At 37.1% G+C, this 19,829-nt stretch overlaps 1 protein-coding gene across 3 annotated transcripts; it reads left to right on the plus strand.

Moving 5' to 3' along the window:
* The first annotated feature begins 1,288 nt into the window (after positions 1 to 1,288).
* Positions 1,289 to 18,945, plus strand: LOC109858518 (UDP-N-acetylglucosamine--peptide N-acetylglucosaminyltransferase 110 kDa subunit). Of its 3 annotated transcripts, none has more exons than XM_020435859.1 (12): positions 1,289 to 1,718; positions 4,752 to 4,902; positions 5,038 to 5,281; positions 5,565 to 5,633; positions 10,532 to 10,728; positions 13,748 to 13,837; positions 13,989 to 14,169; positions 14,258 to 14,860; positions 15,935 to 16,449; positions 16,581 to 17,034; positions 17,119 to 17,495; positions 17,595 to 18,945. In XM_020435859.1, the coding sequence occupies exons 1-12, from the start codon at positions 1,583 to 1,585 to the stop codon at positions 17,779 to 17,781; spliced, it is 3,204 nt and encodes a 1,067-aa protein (XP_020291448.1). In that variant the 5' UTR covers positions 1,289 to 1,582; the 3' UTR covers positions 17,782 to 18,945. The 3 variants fall into 3 exon arrangements, with proteins under 3 accessions (XP_020291448.1, XP_020291447.1, XP_020291449.1); XM_020435858.1 differs by lacking the exon at positions 1,289 to 1,718 and adding an exon at positions 3,916 to 4,352; XM_020435860.1 differs by lacking the exon at positions 1,289 to 1,718 and adding an exon at positions 3,916 to 4,292.
* The last annotated feature ends 884 nt before the right edge of the window (positions 18,946 to 19,829 follow it).

Consider the following 19,829-nt stretch of genomic DNA (forward strand, 5'->3'; position numbering starts at 1 on the left):
TCATGTTTAGGAAGGAAAGATGCGTTAGGCCGAGTTCAGCAAGTTGTGCTTCCGTTAATTTGAGTTAACCGTCAATTGTGAAACCGGGCCTAAGGGGTGATGGTAGATTAGGTGGTATGAAACAGTAAGCCCTGATCCCACCACAGACATTGATAGACAGAGAAAGAGTTACTATTTAACAACCCTGGCTAGTACGGTGCCGACCTGAAGCTCAATGTTACGGTGCAGACAATATAGTAGCCTCTCTCTCCAGCTGCTTTGTGCGCATGCGGTGAACATTCAAGCACGCTTGCGCATTTCTCTTTCTCGCGTTCTTTCTCTCACTTTCCNCTTTCCAATGTTTTGTCTCGCTCGCACTCACTTGGTAGATGCGCCTGCGCATAATGACGCTCGACCATCTATGCCCATATTTGGACTTCGTGCGTCTCTCTTTCTCGGGCCTCGTGCCTCTCATTGCGAAGATACGCGACTAGCCAGGGTTGGGTTTCTCTCTGAATTTCTCACTTTTGTGGAAATACGGTTAAAACTAGCGGTCGAAACCGTCGTAAGAAACTACAATGGGTGCGTTCAGACAACTCTACAGTTGCACAACGATTGAGAGATAATCACTTCTGATTGGATCGTACTTTTGGAACCGCTTGTGATTTTGAAGAATAGTCCTATCGTAAGTGATGATCTCTCAACCGTTGAGTTGTCTGAACGCACCCAATGGAATGGCCGCTCTCAGGGCGATGTCCCATTGAGCGGAAATCTATAGCGGAACGGAATGTGCGGAACCAGCTTGACCAATCGTAACCACAGAAAAAGCGAAGGAAAGAAAACGGAATGGCTATGATTGGTCGAGCTGGTTCCGCACATTCCGTTCCGCTATAGATTTCCGCTCAATGGGACGTCGCCCTCAGGCTTCTCTCTTCGTACACATTTATAGAGAATTTAATTTTTAGTAGTGGTAGTTTTGAATCACCGAAGTAGCATGTTTTTCCGCAAGAGGTCCTCAAGATCGATCTTAAAAGTCGACCATTTTCTCTCTCTCTCTCTCTCTTTTTCTCTCTTACTCATTAGGTCGCAATAAAATTCGAGTTTAGCTTATTTATCTAATCTTTCTGATCTTTCTTTTCATTTTTTAAAGAATACAGGTTTTTTTTTTTTATTGCGCACTTTATCTCCATAGTATCTTACTTCAATCACAACAAAGTTTAATTCTCTGGCGCGCTACGTGTATATCGATCACCTTCCGTCGTTCCTCCGTCTCTATCGCTGTGGCCGATCGGTCGCGCGAATTGCCGAGAACGTCCGAGGGTGACTGTTGAGTTTCTTGCGCTCTTGCAATGGCGACTTGCATGATGGCGCGCGTCTAAAAAACTCCGCGCAAAACGTACATGTCACACGCTGAGAATCGACCCAGCTGTGCGCGTGTGAATAATTTTGATCGCAATCGAGCAACGAGAGAACGCACAGATATTCCTAAATAAGCGGGGGTGCTATTAAGTTTCGTTGTCGCGCTCCGTCGCGCGGCGTCTCCCTTTTTGATTCTCGCGACGCGCGCTGCTGTTTCCAAAATCCACGGCCGGGAGTCGTAGCTATGCAGGCGCAACAGCAACCGCAGCAGCAACAACAACAGCAGCAGCAGCAGCAGCAGCAGCAGCAGGGCCATCAGCAGATAGGAGGCACCAGTGTGATATTGAAGATGAATGAGATCCAGCAGCTGTCGACCGTCGGTACGTTGTTGGCACCCGTCCATTTCTCTTAACCCGAATCGAATAATTTATTCGAGAGAGAGAAAGAGAGAGAGAGAGAGAGATAGAGTGAGCCATATGAATCTTTTCTAAAAAACCTTTGTATCTGCGTATTCTATTCTTCACGTTTACATATTTTTTGAATTTTTCTATGTCCGAAGCGCGAACGCGATTCCGAGTCCGCAATGTAATTTGTATCTTTTGCATCTTTCCGCAATTTTTTTTTGTGAATTATATATATTTTTAGTTCGTTCTTTATTCTCGCGGGATGTCCTTGTATCGCTATCGTAAGTGCACATGGCGTAAAGAAAGGAGGTAGAGAAAACAAAGATACATATATGTGTGCAACCGCTATCTGTTTGAGTGTGTGTATAAAATAAATCGTATCCTTATTTGCGCAAATCAAATTTAATTTTTCAAACGAGCAGTTTTTGAACAATTAGACAGTTTTTTAAAGAGATGTAACAACAAGCAGATGCTTGGAAAATAATAGAGAGTGAATGTTTGTGATTTTTTTATCGCGTTACGTAGTTGCGTGTTTGTATCCCGACAATTTTTGTTTAATCCCGAAGAAAGAGAAAACAAAATTTTTCGCGAGAGCAAGAGAGATAGCAGATATTATATATATATATATATATATATTTAATCCTTAAATCTCTAAGAGAAAAGCAATAAATTGTTTTCGCGATATGAAACAAATCGTCGATCTCTGCGGTCATTTGAGCGATCTGAGTCGAAACTTTATCTCCGGTGCTTATCCCCTCTGTAAAACGATATTCTCTCCGATCTGATCATATTTAACTCTTCTATTCTTTGTTCGCCATTCGTATTCGTGATAACGAGTGCGTTTTCTCGGACAACAGTTGCACAACGGTTGAGAGATAATCATAACTCACGATTGGATCATAGTTTTGGAACTGTAGCGCAGAGGAATTTTTGAAGAATAATCCCATTCCGTAAGGAACAATCTCTCTCAACCGTTTTGAGTTTTCTGTGAAACGTAACAACCCAATATCACGCGGAAAATTCTTTCGACTGATTTTTCGTAAACTACCGTTCTCTAGTTTCGTGTGAAACTTCCGCAACGCGATCCTCGTACAGATGTTAAAACAAATTTTATACGTTAGTGTGTTTTTTATTTCGGAAACTCTTACAAGTTGAGCACAAGAGAGTTTCCTGTTTCGGTCTTTTTTTTTTTTTCTTTTTATGCAGAAAATTCCGGCCGGCATCGCGCGTTTGGACTCGCTTTGGGCATCTCTCCCTCGCTCTAAGGGGGGTATCCTCCTCTCTTTTCTCTCTCTCTCTCTCTCTCTCTCTCTCTCGCCGCTTCCTCTCCTTTCATTGAACGCGACAATGGAATATTCCACTGGGCGCCTATTCCATCTGCCCTCGTGTGCGAGAGAGAGAAGGGAAGATCTCTCCCACTTCCCCTCCTTTTTCATCGTTATATGTAGCTTCTCCCATCTTGGTCCTCCGGGAACAGTGACGTACTTAGCAATTAGCAGACTGTAATAATCTGATTTTTTTGTAACAAAAAAAAAGAAAAAAGAACGATACGAGTCGCGCGAATTTTTTTCTGATCTCATTTCTAATAATAAAACATGTGCGCGTGTAGAAGAGGACGCGTTATCTAAGAAATTAATGTTATCTAAGAAATTGTGTAATAAACCGACCGAGTCAAAATTAGCTCGAGTTTGTTATCTAAGAAATTGTGTAATAAACCGACCGAGTCAAAATTAGCTCGAGTTCTTGATAAGTTTTTTTTGTTTTTGTGGATGAAGTCGCTGCTCGGTGCGAAAAAAAAGTTTTATTTGAATCAGCGCGAGAAACAAAATTTTTATAATATTTTTTTTTATATGTTTATTCATATCTCTCTCTCTGTCAATAAGTAATTTTATTAGAATTGACACTTTTGCGACAAATGATGGAAGAAGACGCAAGATACGTTTTTACACGTGGGCAATATCACCGGCCTATAAATATCGAGAATGAATTGTACACTACCCAACAAGACCATAACCGTCCACGCATCACACATACACATACGCTCCTGAAAATGTTTCTCCCCCCGCGTCGCTCCTTTTCCGTTTTAATCTGACGTGCGATGCATCAGGCCCGCTATAACCCCGACCAATCGGCTTGTACGTTGTCGCTCCGAACTACCGGAGAGAGGGGGAGAATAGAGCGAGCTAGGTTGAGCGTACTCGTAGCGAAGCCAAGCGCGAAGCAGAGCGTTAACGACTGAAAAATATTTCGGGGATCGTTGCGAAGTTTATAGATCGCGAAAGACACTGGTTTAGGAACGTTTAGTGCCGGACACAGTTTTCTCTTTCGCGTGAGAGCAGAGCGTGCGGATCTCTCGCAAAAATCGAGTTTTTGCGGCGGAGGTCTACCTGTGCGGTCATCTGAAAAAAAAAAAAAAGATGAGCGTTCACGTAGCGGAGAAGAAAAGCAACGCGCTGAAAGGTTCTAACGGGCTGATTGGAAACGCGGAAATCGAGGACGGCGACTGGCAGAGCGGGCAAAATCTCTTGGTGGTCACGCAGGACATCCAGGGCAAGGAGATAATTAGCTTGGCCGATAATCAGTCTGTCAATGTCCTCGCTGACGGTTATTGTTCGTATATTTTTGGACTAGTTTTTTTTTTTTTTTTCTTCCATCACAAAGAGGGACGATGGTCGGGCGATAGTCGTCGATCTTAAAATAAAGTTAAAGGAGAATCTTGATTCGTGATGTTTTATTTTTCTTTATGTGTTGATAACACGTGTGATTTTCGGTCGTCCTTTGTTTGGAATATAACACTAGTTCGAACTAACTACATCCAGTTTTCAATTTTTATATTTTTATTCTTTCATTATTAAACACACAATGCTGAAAATTTAGACTACAAAAATGTTTTAAAAATGTTTTTATTCTTTTGTCAGAATTATATATATATATGTGTGTGTGTATGTGTGTGTTGAGTGTAATCGAAATATTTAAATATTTTCATAACGTATTCTATTCTTATTTCAGGGTTACTTGAACTCGCTCATAGAGAATATCAGTCAGGAGATTATGAGAATGCTGAACGACACTGCATGCAATTGTGGCGGCAAGATCAAACCAATACCGGCGTTCTTCTCTTACTGTCCTCTATACATTTCCAGTGTAGAAGGCTAGAAAAGTAAGTGACATTTAATTTTTGATTAGATACGGTGAAAGTATTTACATATATTTTACAGATAAGTAAAGAATTCTATTATAATCTTAAATGATGGGTTGCGTTGCTAAGTAAGTATGCAACTTCGTAAATTTTCAGATCGGCACAATATAGCTCCTTAGCAATAAAGCAAAATCCTGTATTGGCAGAGGCGTACAGCAATTTAGGAAATGTGTATAAAGAGCGGGGACAACTGCCAGAAGCCTTGGAGAACTATCGTCACGCCGTCAGGTTGAAGCCAGACTTTATCGACGGCTACATCAACTTAGCCGCAGCTCTTGTGGCAGCGGGAGATATGGAACAAGCCGTTCAAGCATATGTCACAGCACTGCAATATAATCCCGTGAGATAATCGACATTAAACACATATTAAGTAACATATGAAGTGTTAGACTATTTCAAACTGCAAAAAAGTTCTTAGAAGACTTGCCAAATGTTTGTTTGTTTTTTTTTGTTATCATTTGATAAGACTATTATTTGTAATATGGTAAAACTATATCTTGTGTGAGATTTAGAGAAAGTTTTGAAAATTTTGATTACGTAAACTTCAATATAAACTTTTCATCTAAACAAGTACGTAGTAATAAGTTTATACAAAAATAATTTACATATATCGCTTGTTCCAGGATCTTTATTGTGTACGGAGCGATCTTGGTAATCTTTTGAAAGCATTAGCAAGACTTGATGAAGCTAAGGTACGTTTTAGAATTATTTCTATTAGTTTAATAAACTGAACCAACGTGTCACGCACATGTTTGCGAACATTTTTACTTCCATCAAGCCGGCGGGGAACAATGGAATAAAAAAAAAAAAAAAAACAGAAATAAGCTATTGCGTTTCTTGAACTGAATAAGAGATTGCTATCAGAAGTTTTTAATTAAAAAAAATTATCTATTCTATCCCGAAGACTTTGTCCCTAAAATTATCTTAATATCTTTTCTGAATCCTAAAGAAATGATATCAATATCAGTATTATAAGTATTGGCGTCTCTTTGCTGGATCAAGGAGAGAGCAAACAAAAAAAAGTTGTACTCAATACTTTCTAATCTAATTACGAAAATACATATTCTTGGTCCCCGTTAACACAATTCTTGACGGGGTGTAAATGTATCGCTCGTATGTGCACGAGCTATATCGCACAGTTCTCCGTGAATTAAGCGGGCCGAGCGAGAAAAATTCGTTCGCGTTATTGCGACGAGAAGCTTTCGTTCTTTTTGCTGGGGCTCAAATTGCAAGCGCGGCGCGCGATCTTCCAAGAAAATCAACTCGTGTATTTGAATTTTGTACACGAACAAATGTTTTGTGCATATATATATTGCGAGTGAGAAATAAAAACGTGAGCGCTAAAAAAACACGGTTGAAGAAAATCGTGGATTGGAAGAAGAAGATCGCGCGCGTTTCCTCAGTCTAATAAAGTCGCAGAGAAACCGCGTTTCATGTCGCACCATTTCCATTCTCCAAGACGCGACATTGAGCGACGGTTTTAACCCTAAACAATATAACTTTCAACAAAGCACGGACGTTTTTCGAAAACTGTTTTTTTTTTTAAAAAAAAAAAAAAGAAATCGAATCGCGACGTTCAGAAGACAGTCGAGAACATTTAAAATTTTTTTTTCTTCATGTTTTCTGTTTTTTGATCTTGAGCTAATTTGTTTTGAACAGTTTATTCGAGTGTAAAAAGAAATATAGTGTTTGGGGTTATATATATATATATATATATATATATTTTCGGAGTAACTGAAGAGAGAGAGAGAGAGAGCGTTACTTAGCATTGCGCGTTTTTGCAGCAACATCTTTACAGTGAATAATGTTTTGACTCTTTCAAGGACTCTTTCGTGGTGTTGTCGCAATAAAATAGGTTGTTTGCCAGTCCTATCAAAGTCAGTGATAGGATTTCAAATTTTGTTTTGTGTTTGACACCGATGGGTCTGGCAGCGCGCGAACACGTAACGTTTCTTGTTTGTTGATGTGTGTGACTTTTGCTGTTATATATTATCGCACGTGCATCACTGTGTGCACGTGTAATTTTCAGCACTTTTACATTGATGATGATAGAAAGTGAGAAAGAGAAAGAATGATATTGCGATATTGGCGCGAGATCACTTGATCAATTTGAAAATCGAAAAGTGTTACTACACGCGTTTTCATTTCGGTCAGCAAGGCGATATTATTTTGTGAAAATTTTTCAAGACACGAGACAAAGTCGAAGAAATATCACACAATAATAAATTATATATATATATTGCTGCTAATATTAATATTACTTGCAAGTAATATCAATATGAAAGGTAAAAAAAAAAAAAAACCACGTTGTCAAGTGAAAACCACGTTGTTAAACTTTTTTAAATCACATATGATTTGTTGTTTGTTCGACTGGTCAAGCGATCTGCTTTTGCAGCGCGGCGCGGCGACGACCGCGATGAGAATGTATCTGTAAGTACCGTATATATTTGCAAATTCTCGCTGGGGTTTTGATACACGTTCTGACTCATGAGCGCGTTGTGCGTGAGTAAAAGGACAAGGATTTACAGATACAATCTCTCGCGGTTTTACAAAATAACAACAGCAACGAGGAAAGCTTCCCGTTACATCTCCCGCTGTTCCCGAGAACTGGCTGGTACGCTCGTCTATTATCTATCAAGTTCATTCAGCCACCTACTTTACATCAACAACGTAAACTGACAGGATATATTATATACTCCATTGATCATGCTATTCACTTTTACAACAATATAACAAATGTTTTAAAAAAGAAGAGAAATATCTTAAATCTTCACGATCGTGAGAGGAGAATCTTCAGCAAAACAGTAGTTAGCTGATGAACTTGGTGAAGCGTGTCGTTCACAGCCACGCGAGTTATTCAACTTTGTACGCACACGTACATTGTGAAAGAAAATAAAGAAAAAAATGATGATAAAAAGTATAAAAGACAAAGAAAGATTGAGGCGAAGAATAATCAGTGAAGAGACATTAACGCAGCTGTCTTATTGTTGTGGATGGGATGATCAACTCTAGGAGGGGAAGTGCAGGATCATGTGAGATTGGTCTGTTACCGCGCCGGTTCCTTCGTCAAAGGGTGAATCTGGTTATTCAGTAACACACTGTCTCGGTCTAAGTTTATTATGAGAGCTTGCAAGCCGTACCTACCGAATCAACATACCGAAGGGTACACTGCAGGTAAAGTAATTCCCAAGGCCGGTCTCTAACATCAAAAAAACTAGTCCCTTCCATTCACTTTGAAAAAAAAAATAAATCCCTTCTTCTTATCCTTCCAAAACATATTGTTGCAAAACAACTTCACGAGGAACGATCAATATAACGGTTATCTTTAAGTTTATGCGTGCTCTTTTAAAAATCTCGAAAATATTTTATGCAAATTTCAGTTTGCACATAAACGTTAAAAGTACAAAAACAATTTATTTATTTTTTTCAATATCACACATAAACAATAGTTTTGCGAATTATATTTTATTGTGCAATAATCTTTTTATCATAATAATAATTTATAGTTTCTGAAATATTTATGAATTAATTATTTGAACTTTTATTGTTCTCCAATATGTCGCGTTGAACGGGTTTTAAAATTAAATTAAATATTATTGAAATATTTCTAATCTCTGTAAACAATTTATATAACGCTCCAATCTTATTTTTTTTTTTACACATTTGTAAGTTATTCTAATTGCAAATTATATTATGCACATTTATATTGTGTGTGCATATGAGAACAAAGTTACTATAGTGTGTATTCTTATTCCTTCTTCGCTCTTGTTCCTTTGTTTTTCCTTTACTTCAGGTAATGTATCCTGCAGAGACCGGTCGACTGTAAATGCCCTCTCTTACTTATTGTTTAGGTACGGATATTACTCTGTTCAATATTTAATGCAGCCCGCCTCTCGGCACGCGCGATTACTATCCATGCTGAATCCTTAGAGTCGTCATCTTAGTTGTTCGGAAAGTATCTCACGATCGTTTCATTTTAAAGAGATTAAAATTCATCTTTGTCTCTGCAAAACAAATTCGTCCGAGTTCAGACGAACCGTGTTAAGTGGATTTGATTTTAGCGTACGAATTTCAGTGGAGTCTGCCGGACGCATTTCGGAGATTCTACGTGTATAGAAAATCGCACGTTAACCGATGATGTCTCTAGCGCGCACCTCTGAACACTCCTTCATCCTCTGGACCTTCCCCGGTTTCCCACCCCCCCAAGAACGCATTGTTGATCACTCGCGGAGCAACTCTAGTCCACTCTGTTTCCTTGTTCCTTTCTCGTCCTTGACGAGTACGAAGAGGACGCGAATTATCGAGATCAATGTTGAACAAACCAAAGAAGTCAATTTTAATGAAATAATCGTATTTATAAATAAAAAAACATTTGATTCAATATGCATGAAGAAAATGTTGTTCGCATGTACTTTGGACTTGCATTATCTCTAGATCTATTTAGTAACATCAACATAATATATTTGTTTTCAGGAAAATAAAAATAAAAACTTGCATAATTTTAATATTTAGATTTTTTAAATGTATAACTGTATATATTTTCACAGTTGTTTTGGTTTTTTTTTTTTTGTACAGTTTACTTCTTCTCACGGATTGTTTACCACACTTTCACACAATCTGCACACTCAGACAAATCTACTTACTCTTCTAGGAATAGAATTTTTAATTTAATTTTAATTTAATTTTGTGTAATGTATTGTGTTGAATTCTCTCTACGTGACGAGTTTGGAGAAATTTTGTTCTAATGCTCTGATTTTTTCTAAATTTACAGTAATGTGTTATTTGTTTTTTTAGGAGAGACCTCTTACCTGGAGATACACGTGTAATATATACATACTTATACTTTTTTATGATGTCAATTAAGTAACTGCTATTCACATATCACGCAAGATGTTCAGAAAAGGATTTGAGGCTTAAAAAATAATAATTGTCAAAATGAACATATATTATTATATTTGATTTTTAAGTTTTTGAATATAAATACTGTTCTACATTAATGTAGATTGAAAGTTTGTCATCAAAATTAGAAGCATTTTACACATTTACAGCAATATATGTATATCATTTTACACATGTAAAAGTATATATATATATATATATATATATGTATATCATTTTACACATGTAAAAGTATATATATATATATATATCTTTCTCTCTTTAGTAATCTTCCATAGTTCTAAGGATATGTAATGCTAAAACCTGAGAAAATACGAAAATTATATTTATAAGAAATGATATAAAAATCTGACATAAATGATCACGAGAATTCATACAGAAACTTGGGGACAATTTCGTTCATCGAAACAACCGTTTGCCGTTTTGACGAATAGGAAGTTGGAAAGTGCGCGAGGAAAGGAAACAGAAAGGACATAGGGTAGCAAAACATGTTTTCTTTTTTTCATTAAGGTTAAACAACTTAAAGGATAAAAGGGAAGAGAAAAAGAAAGAAAGAAATGTGAAGAGTGTGTGTGTGTGAAAGAGAGAATGAAGCTGCGGCGCGGCGATGGGAGGTCGGGCACAAAGCGCGGCGCGCGTCCTTTTGTGAGTTTGCGAATGTGTTGCTGTAAACCGCACTCTGTTTCTCTAGGCGTGCTATTTAAAGGCGATCGAGACACGACCAGATTTTGCAGTTGCTTGGAGCAATCTCGGCTGTGTGTTCAATGCTCAAGGCGAAATATGGCTGGCGATACACCATTTCGAGAAAGCGGTCGCGTTGGATCCCAACTTCCTAGATGCGTACATTAACCTGGGCAACGTGCTCAAGGAGGCCAGAATATTTGACAGGTTTGCATTTATTACTTATTTCTTTTTTAATTTTAGTCACATATATATTTCAAACTGGACCCTTTTCCAGACGGATCAACTATATAGAAGTAATTTATGAAAGACTATTTATTATACGCGTACATATTACGCACAGTGTTTGATCAATCGACGTTTTGAAATTTTTCTCATTGTCGATTTTAAAATCTGTGCAAAAGCAAAATTAGTAGTTTTAGTTATTCCATTGTTGTGTACAAAAGCATCAGTGGGAAGTCAAAAACTATACAAGTTTTTTTTGGTTTTCTTCAAATTATACGTATCTCCGAATATTTGACTCTCTTCTTCTGCAATCTATTTGAAAGATAATTTGAAAAATATTGTTGCTAAAAATATCATCTCGATTAACAGTCCAACTCCCCCACTTTTCGGGGGGGCGGGGCACTTTACCGATTTGGCTCCACTAAGACAGTAATAAAGATTGATGTCTGAGTCTCACAGCGATAAAATAAAAAAAAAAGACCGAACGATAAAATTGCTGTGTGAATGTGTTGACCACATACTCGTTTTTTGCGTATCTGTTCTGAAAACACGGCGCATGAGCCGTCGAATAAGCGTTAAGGATCGATAACATCCTTTTAAAGTTCACCGTCCTCCGCATTTGAATGAAAATTCGGACAATGCACCGATTTCATCGCTGAAATCTTTTATTTTTTCATAAATATTGTGCACGAGTCGATTCGCGCAATTATGATAAAAATATTATTTATTTATTTATTATTACACATCGTGTCAAACTTTAATGTATTTCGCGGCATAATTTTTCATTTGAAGTCTTTCGCGTAATTTTTAATCAGCAGTATTGGAATCTTTATTTTACAAATTGTGCGTTAGAAATTTATTTTTGACTTTCGGCATGGAAAAGTGACAGTCGTACAATTTTGTCATTACTTTTGCTGGACTACGTTTGACATGTTGAAGGTCTTTTGACATATAAATACATTGACACCCATGCGTTTGTCTGAAGATGATCCAAACCTAGGATCGAAACGTTACTATCAAATATTAATAAATCCTTAATTGTTACACACACTAACATCCGTGTTGAGAGGCTCTTATTGGCTCTTTGACCTTCCTTTTTTGGAAATTTATTTGGATTATATCTACGCGTATATTTCTAGTCATGTTTTTTTTTTTTATATATATTTTATTTTTTAAAAATTCTCCGATTGAAAAGCCACGCACACTCTTTTATATAAATATATTTATCTTCACACAATGTTCTCTACTCTATTCGTGTCTGGCTCCCGTCGGTCTGTTGATTTCTATCCAGATTCGTCTGATAGCCGTCTGATAAAAAAAAAAAAAAAAAATCTTGACGCCTTTCATATTGTTATCTTTGCTCACACTTACGCAATATCGTTTTCGTGTTTTCACTTCTCTTATCAATTCTCCATTAATATTTATTAAATTGTTTTACTAAATATTTAGATGTTATTATATACATGCACACACACACATATATATATATGTCGAAGCTATCTCACAACAAAAAAATTATAAGACGTAATTTTAGCGTGTATTATTTCAAGAGACCGCAATAAGAAAAATTAAGTGTGAAATTGTGATGTGAACGCGCGTATTTTTTCGTGTTTTTTTTTTTTTTTCTTTTTATTATGAAAAATCCTCACGCATAAAGTGGGAGGAATCCCAAGGACTGCTATCGATTCTGGAAACCGCTCCGCCCCCACACTACTAGCCCTTCGTCCCCGTTGTGGGAGGATACGCGTGCCCGTTCACCGCTTTCGACGTAAACGGGAATCTCGTTCGCGAGAGTTAAGTGTCCTCCCTTCGGTCGCCAACATCTAGCCCCGGACCTGTCTCTCACGATCCGCACATCGAAGGATTTTCCGGTTGCTTGTGTGTAATTCCTGCTTTACCTCCTGCTGCCTAAAAAAATATCTGTGGATGCTAGGATAAGTGGAATTCTATGTGGATTCAAAAAAGCTCACATTCACGCACAATACACTTCGCGATCGCGTCGTTCGTATTTTTGATTTTTTTTTTTTTTTTACGCTTGAACGTCAGCCAGACTGACGTGTGTGCGCTCACGAGAAATTGCGCGTTCAACAAGATCTGAGAGGATCCGTTTGTGCCTTGCGTCACCTCTTTAATTTTGCACGTATCGTCAGGAGAGAGTCGATTCCGTTTTTCTTCAGATTTATATTTACAGAGTGACACATTTTTTATTTTTATTTTTTTACGTAATCTCTGTGCATTCTAAAAAAAAATCCAACACACTTCGCGTTTTGTGAAATAATACGCAAATAATTTTGAAATTAATTAAATCTTTTTTGCGGTCGTGCGTTTGCTTTCGAAAGGTTAACGTTTTCGAAAGTGCTTGGCTTCTGCGCATTTTGCATGAATTCGCGCCTATTCAGAGACGTATTCTCCTTTGAAAGAGACAAAGATCTTTGGATTTCTCTTGGCGATAGCCTCGCGCTACTTTTTTTGTTCTTCCAATGATCTTTTCTCTATTTAAGGATGTTGCTTGCCTAAACGATATCCGCGTTGCCAAGAATCTTTTTCCTCGCGCTCGGATCCGCGGACTCCGGGATCTGCGGATCCAAGACAGGTCGGGATGGGGAAGGTATGGACTGCCAGTGCGTGGTCGTCTATACGGTGATTTCGCCCTCGACTACTATCGCGCCCGCGCTTCGCGTTCAGATAGAAGACACTCTAGTACGACCCTCCACTCCTGGGTGCGTCTCCTGGATAAGGCGTTGCGTCAAAAGGTTTCGAACTCGTCTCCGTAACGAGAAGCTATATTAGTTTCTGTACAATCACATAATCGAATCGGTGGAAAGAGAAAGAATTCTTTTTTTTTTTTTAGAACACAAAGAACGATATACTCTAACCAAGTTTAACGTTTGAGTTGATATCCAAGTTTTTATATCCACAAAATAAAATTTTTCTTTCTCAAGGATTGGGATAAAAAATAATCGTAATCATTGATTATTCTTCAATTAATCGATTGTTACAGAGCTGTTGCGGCGTATCTTCGTGCGTTGAATCTTAGCCCAAATAATGCGGTGGTACACGGTAATTTGGCCTGTGTTTACTATGAACAAGGGTGAGTTTTTTGCGCTTACAGTTGTATAATAAAAGTTTATTTTATACAAAAAAAGTGTTTGTAGTATAAATTTTACAAAATAAAACACTGGTGGTGTCACGACAGAGACCACTTTTTGAGAAAAAGATATAATCACGTATGATGTTTGCAGCCTTATCGATTTGGCCATCGATACTTATCGACGTGCTATCGAATTGCAACCGAACTTCCCAGATGCGTACTGTAATTTGGCTAATGCGCTCAAAGAAAAGGGCCAAGTGGTCGAAGCGGAAGAATGTTACAATACCGCCCTCCGACTTTGCCCTACACACGCAGATTCTCTTAACAACTTGGTAAAGAATGATTAATGATCTTCAATGACTTTTTAAACAAAATTTCAAATAAATCTTAAATAAAAATTTATACTTGACTTCTTCTTAGGCCAACATAAAACGCGAGCAAGGCTACATTGAGGAAGCCACTCGCTTGTATCTCAAAGCTCTGGAAGTATTTCCTGAGTTCGCGGCAGCCCACAGTAATCTCGCGTCAGTTCTGCAGCAACAGGGCAAACTGAACGAAGCATTGATGCATTACAAAGAAGCGATACGTATACAGCCAACTTTTGCAGATGCTTACTCGAATATGGGTAACACACTGAAAGAAATGCAAGATATTCAAGGTGCTCTGCAATGTTACACACGAGCCATTCAGATCAATCCGGCTTTTGCCGATGCTCATTCCAATTTGGCATCAATACATAAAGATTCCGGCAACATTCCCGAAGCGATACAATCGTACAGAACGGCGTTGAAACTGAAACCAGACTTTCCCGATGCTTATTGCAATTTGGCACACTGTCTGCAAATAGTATGCGATTGGACTGATTATGAAGCCAGAATGAAAAAGTTGGTGTCAATTGTAGCCGAGCAGTTAGACAAAAACAGATTACCTAGCGTGCATCCCCATCATTCCATGCTTTATCCGTTGTCTCACGAGTTCAGAAAGGCTATTGCTGCCAGGCACGCTAATCTTTGCATCGAGAAGGTGAGTCGAATCAATCTTCTTATAAATTTATCATAAAACAGATATATGTTTGGCTGTATGGAGCAGACACGGATGTCGATGTGTGTGTGTGTTCTCAAAATTTAGTTTATTGCGATAAACTGTACAGTACAAAAGTGATGGTCGAATCTCTTAGTCTTACCACTGACTACTAATCACCACCTAACGACGACCGTCACTATTTCTTCTTCTTTTTTGCGAGTCTTTTGTAAGTTTTTGTTAGGTCTTACTATTACAATTTTAATAATTAACCTAACTATAAAAAAGTTAGTTGCTCCTTTCAATTTCGTTAGATGTCTCTGGTTTCTCTCTATCTTTTCTTTGTTTTTATATTTTCGACCTACTGCCCATTTGCGTTACAACTGTGAGTGGAACAACATGTTCCTTTTCTCTTGCTCTTGTCATCATTGTCGCGTTGACGCACACTTTTGTGAATTTAACGTCTTTCTTGTTTTAATTGTGAGTAATTTGATTTTTATATTTATAATTTTTCTTCTTTGTTTTTATTTATTTTGCGTTTGATCTTACACATGATTTACTTTCCGAAGATGATCCCAATCTGGGATCGAAACGTCAATGTTTTTTGAACATAAGGATTTTATAATAAATATACACTCTGTTAACTGTGTCCAGGCTCTCATTGGCCATTTCACTTCCTAAGTTTTTATTACAATTTTCTTTTATTGCGTACTATTTATTATTGTTAACATTTTTTGTAGTATTACACTGAGAAAAACCTAAACCAAAGATCGAAAGCTTTGTACTGTACAGTTTATCGCAACAAACTAAATATTTTGAACACACACATCGACATCCGTGTCCGCTCCATACAGCCAAACATATATCTGTTTAATAAGAATTTTTGGAGCCGTTTATATCAAATTTCATTATTTATCACAAAAGTTATATATGCGCTGCATTGAACAATTAGTATTTTATTTTATTTTTTTTTTCTAGTATTAATTATTTGTTACATATGAATAAATCAAAACTGTTGTTACATACTATTGTTTAAAAAAAAAAAAAAAAAGAAAAAAAAACTACGTAAATTTGCAGATCCATGTTCTTCATAAACAGCCATATAAATATCCACGTCTGATCGGCACGCGTTTAAAGATTGGATATGTTTCGTCGGACTTCGGCAATCATCCAACCAGTCACTTGATGCAATCAATTCCCGGATTGCACGATCGTGACAAAGTCGAGATTTTCTGTTACGCGCTTAGTGCGGACGACGGCACAACCTTCCGTGCGAAAATCGCACGAGAAGCTGAGCATTTTGTTGATTTGTCGCAAATTCCTTGCAACGGCAAGGCCGCCGATCGCATCAACGCGGATGGCATTCACATTTTGGTCAACATGAACGGTTATACGAAGGGTGCTAGGAATGAAATCTTCGCTTTGCGACCGGCGCCGATACAGGTCATGTGGCTAGGTTATCCTGGCACTTCTGGCGCAAGTTTTATGGATTATCTTATCACAGACGAGGTCACGTCACCGCTAGAACTTGCCAGCCAATATAGCGAGAAACTCGCTTACATGCCACATACTTATTTTATCGGAGATCATAAGTACGTATTATAACTTTTCTTGACAAAAAGTTAAAAGAATGTTGAAATAAAAAAAGTTTGCTCGCAACTGCGTTCTAATGACGTAACATCGCTGTAATTTGTTTTTTTTTGTTTGTTTGTGCGTTTTTCAGACAAATGTTCCCTCACTTGAAAGAGCGTTTAATCCTAACCGACAAATTAAATCACAAGGGTAAAGTGGCGGATAACGTGGCGGTGATTAACGCCACGGATCTCTCGCCAATGATCGAAAACGCTTTGATAAAAGAGATTCGCGAAGTTGTTGTACCAGACGCCAAAAAACAACCGGTTGAGATTTCACTCAAGATCGCCGAATTACCGACCACCACTCCGATCGAGACAATGATTGCTTCTGGTCAGTGTCAGATGTCTGTGAACGGCGTTGTTGTGCAAAACGGCATGGCCACCACACAGGTGAATAACAAAACTGCTACGGGCGAGGAAGTGCCTCAGAATATTGTGATCACAACAAGACAGCAATACGGTTTGCCAGAAGACGCCGTTGTTTATTGCAACTTCAATCAATTGTACAAGATCGATCCACTAACTCTTCACATGTGGGCACATGTGAGTAATCGCGATTGAATAAGATTTTTTCAGTGAGAGATCTTTTTTCCGGATCGTTTCGATGAGACTTCATTTCGATTTCAGATTTTAAAACACGTGCCGAACTCTGTACTGTGGTTGCTACGTTTTCCGGCAGTCGGTGAACCCAATTTACAAGCAACAGCGCAGCAATTGGGTCTGACACCTGGCAGGATCTTGTTCAGCAACGTCGCCGCGAAAGAGGAACATGTAAGACGAGGCCAGTTGGCTGACGTATGTCTAGACACTCCGCTCTGTAATGGACACACAACCAGTATGGACGTTTTATGGACCGGAACGCCGGTAGTTACTCTACCGGGCGAAACTCTAGCCTCTCGCGTTGCTGCTAGTCAATTGAACACTCTTGGTTGTCCTGAATTAGTAGCACGAACACGACAAGAGTATCAAGATATCGCTATTAGATTGGGCACTGATAGAGAATAGTAAGTATTATGACGCTTTAAATATTTTACATTGGTTACAAAACAATTTTGTGAGTCATGAAGAAAAAAATCTAATTTTTTACTTTTTTCACTTACTAGTTTGAAAGCAACAAGAGCTAAAGTCTGGAAAGCTCGATCAGAGAGTCCGCTGTTCAACTGCAAGATGTACGCGATAGGCATGGAGATGTTGTACACGAAGATGTGGGAGCGTTATTCGCACGGAGAAAATCCTGATCACGTAGCGGCTGTTGATAAGAATGATAGTCAAAAATCCATCATGTCTTAAAGAAAAAAAGTCACGTCAGGACAATTTCACCTTCATTTACTCACACAGCTTCAAAGTCCGCGATTAAAGATTTCTCTTTCCCAGAAATTTTAGCATTTACGATCCACAAGTTAATGTAATTCTATTTCCACAGTAAAGTCTCGTATAAATTCCGTATCTTTGCCGATTACTGTTTTTGTACAATAAACTTCACAGAGCTTATATTAGAATAGCACGGTAGACGTTAAGATATACATATATTTCCGCAAAAAGTTCGCGATATGCTCTCATCTCTTTCTCTCTTTCTCTTTCCTTTACTTTCATTATTTATAAATTTCTTTACTTACGACAGTGGATTTATCGAATGTATGAAAATTGATGAAAAAAAAAAAAATGTACAATCTACAATTTAGGCTTTAAGCTCCGAAAAATCCCAGAAATGATGAAATGATGTCTAAACCTTCTAAAAGTTTATATTAAAAAAAATTAAGAAGTGTATTATACGCGCAAATTTCTATTTGATAGAATTTTAAAATGTTTATATTGTAAAATGCGATCGAAAATCCACTGAATCCATTTTCACTATGCGCACCTGTCGTATCGATCGATCAAGTGTAACCCTGTTGGGATTTTGCTTTAGGTGATTATTTGACGCAAAAAAATTTGGCGCACACTGTGTTAAAAAATGCAAACTGCTCTCAACGCATATTAGAGCTAATTTAGTGTTATACTTTTATTGTTTATTTTTTATTACAAGAGAATAAAGAGCAAATTAAAAAAAAAAAAAAAAAATTGACGGTGAAATTCAAAAGTTCGGATATCTTGCATAAAAAAGCAAGACTTCAAAGAAATGAAAGACTTTTTAAAGATACCTGTTGTAAAACTCTCTGTAAAGAGAGAGTTACGCCATTTAAAAATTTCAATAAAACCAAAAAGTACGATCAAGAGAGAAGATCCGATTATTTTATCGTGATTACTTATTGTATATAAGATATTTAAAAAATATCTCATCTTTCAAAATCACAATCTTTGATTGAGAAAGTATAAGACAAAAAAAAGTCGAAAACTTCTATTTAAATCGTAAAAAAAAAAAAATATAAAGAATTCAAAAAGTAAATTTGTTGCTGCAAGAGTTTAGAGAGAATGCCAAAAAAAAAAAAAAAAAAAAAAAAAAAAAAAAAAGGATCCAAAAAGTGTAGAATCTAAGAATCTCATGAAAATCGAGAATAATTCGATGCTTGAGATCCTTACGAGCATCTCGATAGCGACATATTAGCGGCCACGGATATCATATATAAATGTAATTTGTATCATATTGAGCGAATAATGATCTTAAGTATGTAAATATTTTATAAAAGTAATTATTAGTTATATATATATATATATTTGCATTAGTATAATAGCGGATTGTGCGATTTTGTGGTATTGACAAAAAAATGCGTGAGGTAGTAAAAAAAAATATTTGGACTATATATATATAACGCACTGATGTACGTGTAGAGAGAGAATAAAGACAGTGAACGAAATGTCTCTTATTATGTATTGTCGACATTGAGCATCAACGTGAAAAAAAATTCACTAGTTTTAATATTTTAATCTTATACTATACGATATATAATATTATACGTACATGTATATATATAATATATATATATATATATATATGTGACAATATTATATACAAGGTTAAAATATACTGAAAATTATGTATAAATGTACACTAACTGGCATACTTATATCAATTTTCATCTTTCGAGATCGAGTTACTCAACTTTTTTGTCGCTTCGTTTTTGAGTATTTATGCATTATGATTGAAAAATTAGCAAATTCCAAAATACGAATACTTTGGACAAGAAAATTTGGTATCTCGATCTCGATAAAGGAATTATAATGCCGACTGGTGTACATACGAAAGACTTTTTGGATTAAGATATCGTAGGTCAGCATCTAATATCAATAACGCGATGATTTTAATGGTAATTTACAGATTTATAGATACCTTAATGGTTTATAGTGAGTATTAAAAGGATTTGAGTGCTTAGTGTGTAATAATCGCTCAAGTGATTGTA

This window comes from Pseudomyrmex gracilis, unplaced genomic scaffold (genome assembly GCF_002006095.1).
Source record: "Pseudomyrmex gracilis isolate BER0280 unplaced genomic scaffold, ASM200609v1 scaffold_209, whole genome shotgun sequence".
Taxonomy (NCBI): domain Eukaryota; kingdom Metazoa; phylum Arthropoda; class Insecta; order Hymenoptera; family Formicidae; genus Pseudomyrmex; species Pseudomyrmex gracilis.

Coding starts and splice junctions, on each gene's coding strand:
- LOC109858518 (XM_020435858.1), top strand. CDS start 4,160: ATGAGCGTTCACGTAGCGGAGAAGAAAAGCAACGCGCTGAAAGGTTCT. Junction 14,861..15,934: donor CTAATCTTTGCATCGAGAAG/GTGAGTCGAATC, acceptor GTAAATTTGCAG/ATCCATGTTCTTCATAAACA. Junction 16,450..16,580: donor TATTTTATCGGAGATCATAA/GTACGTATTATA, acceptor TGCGTTTTTCAG/ACAAATGTTCCCTCACTTGA.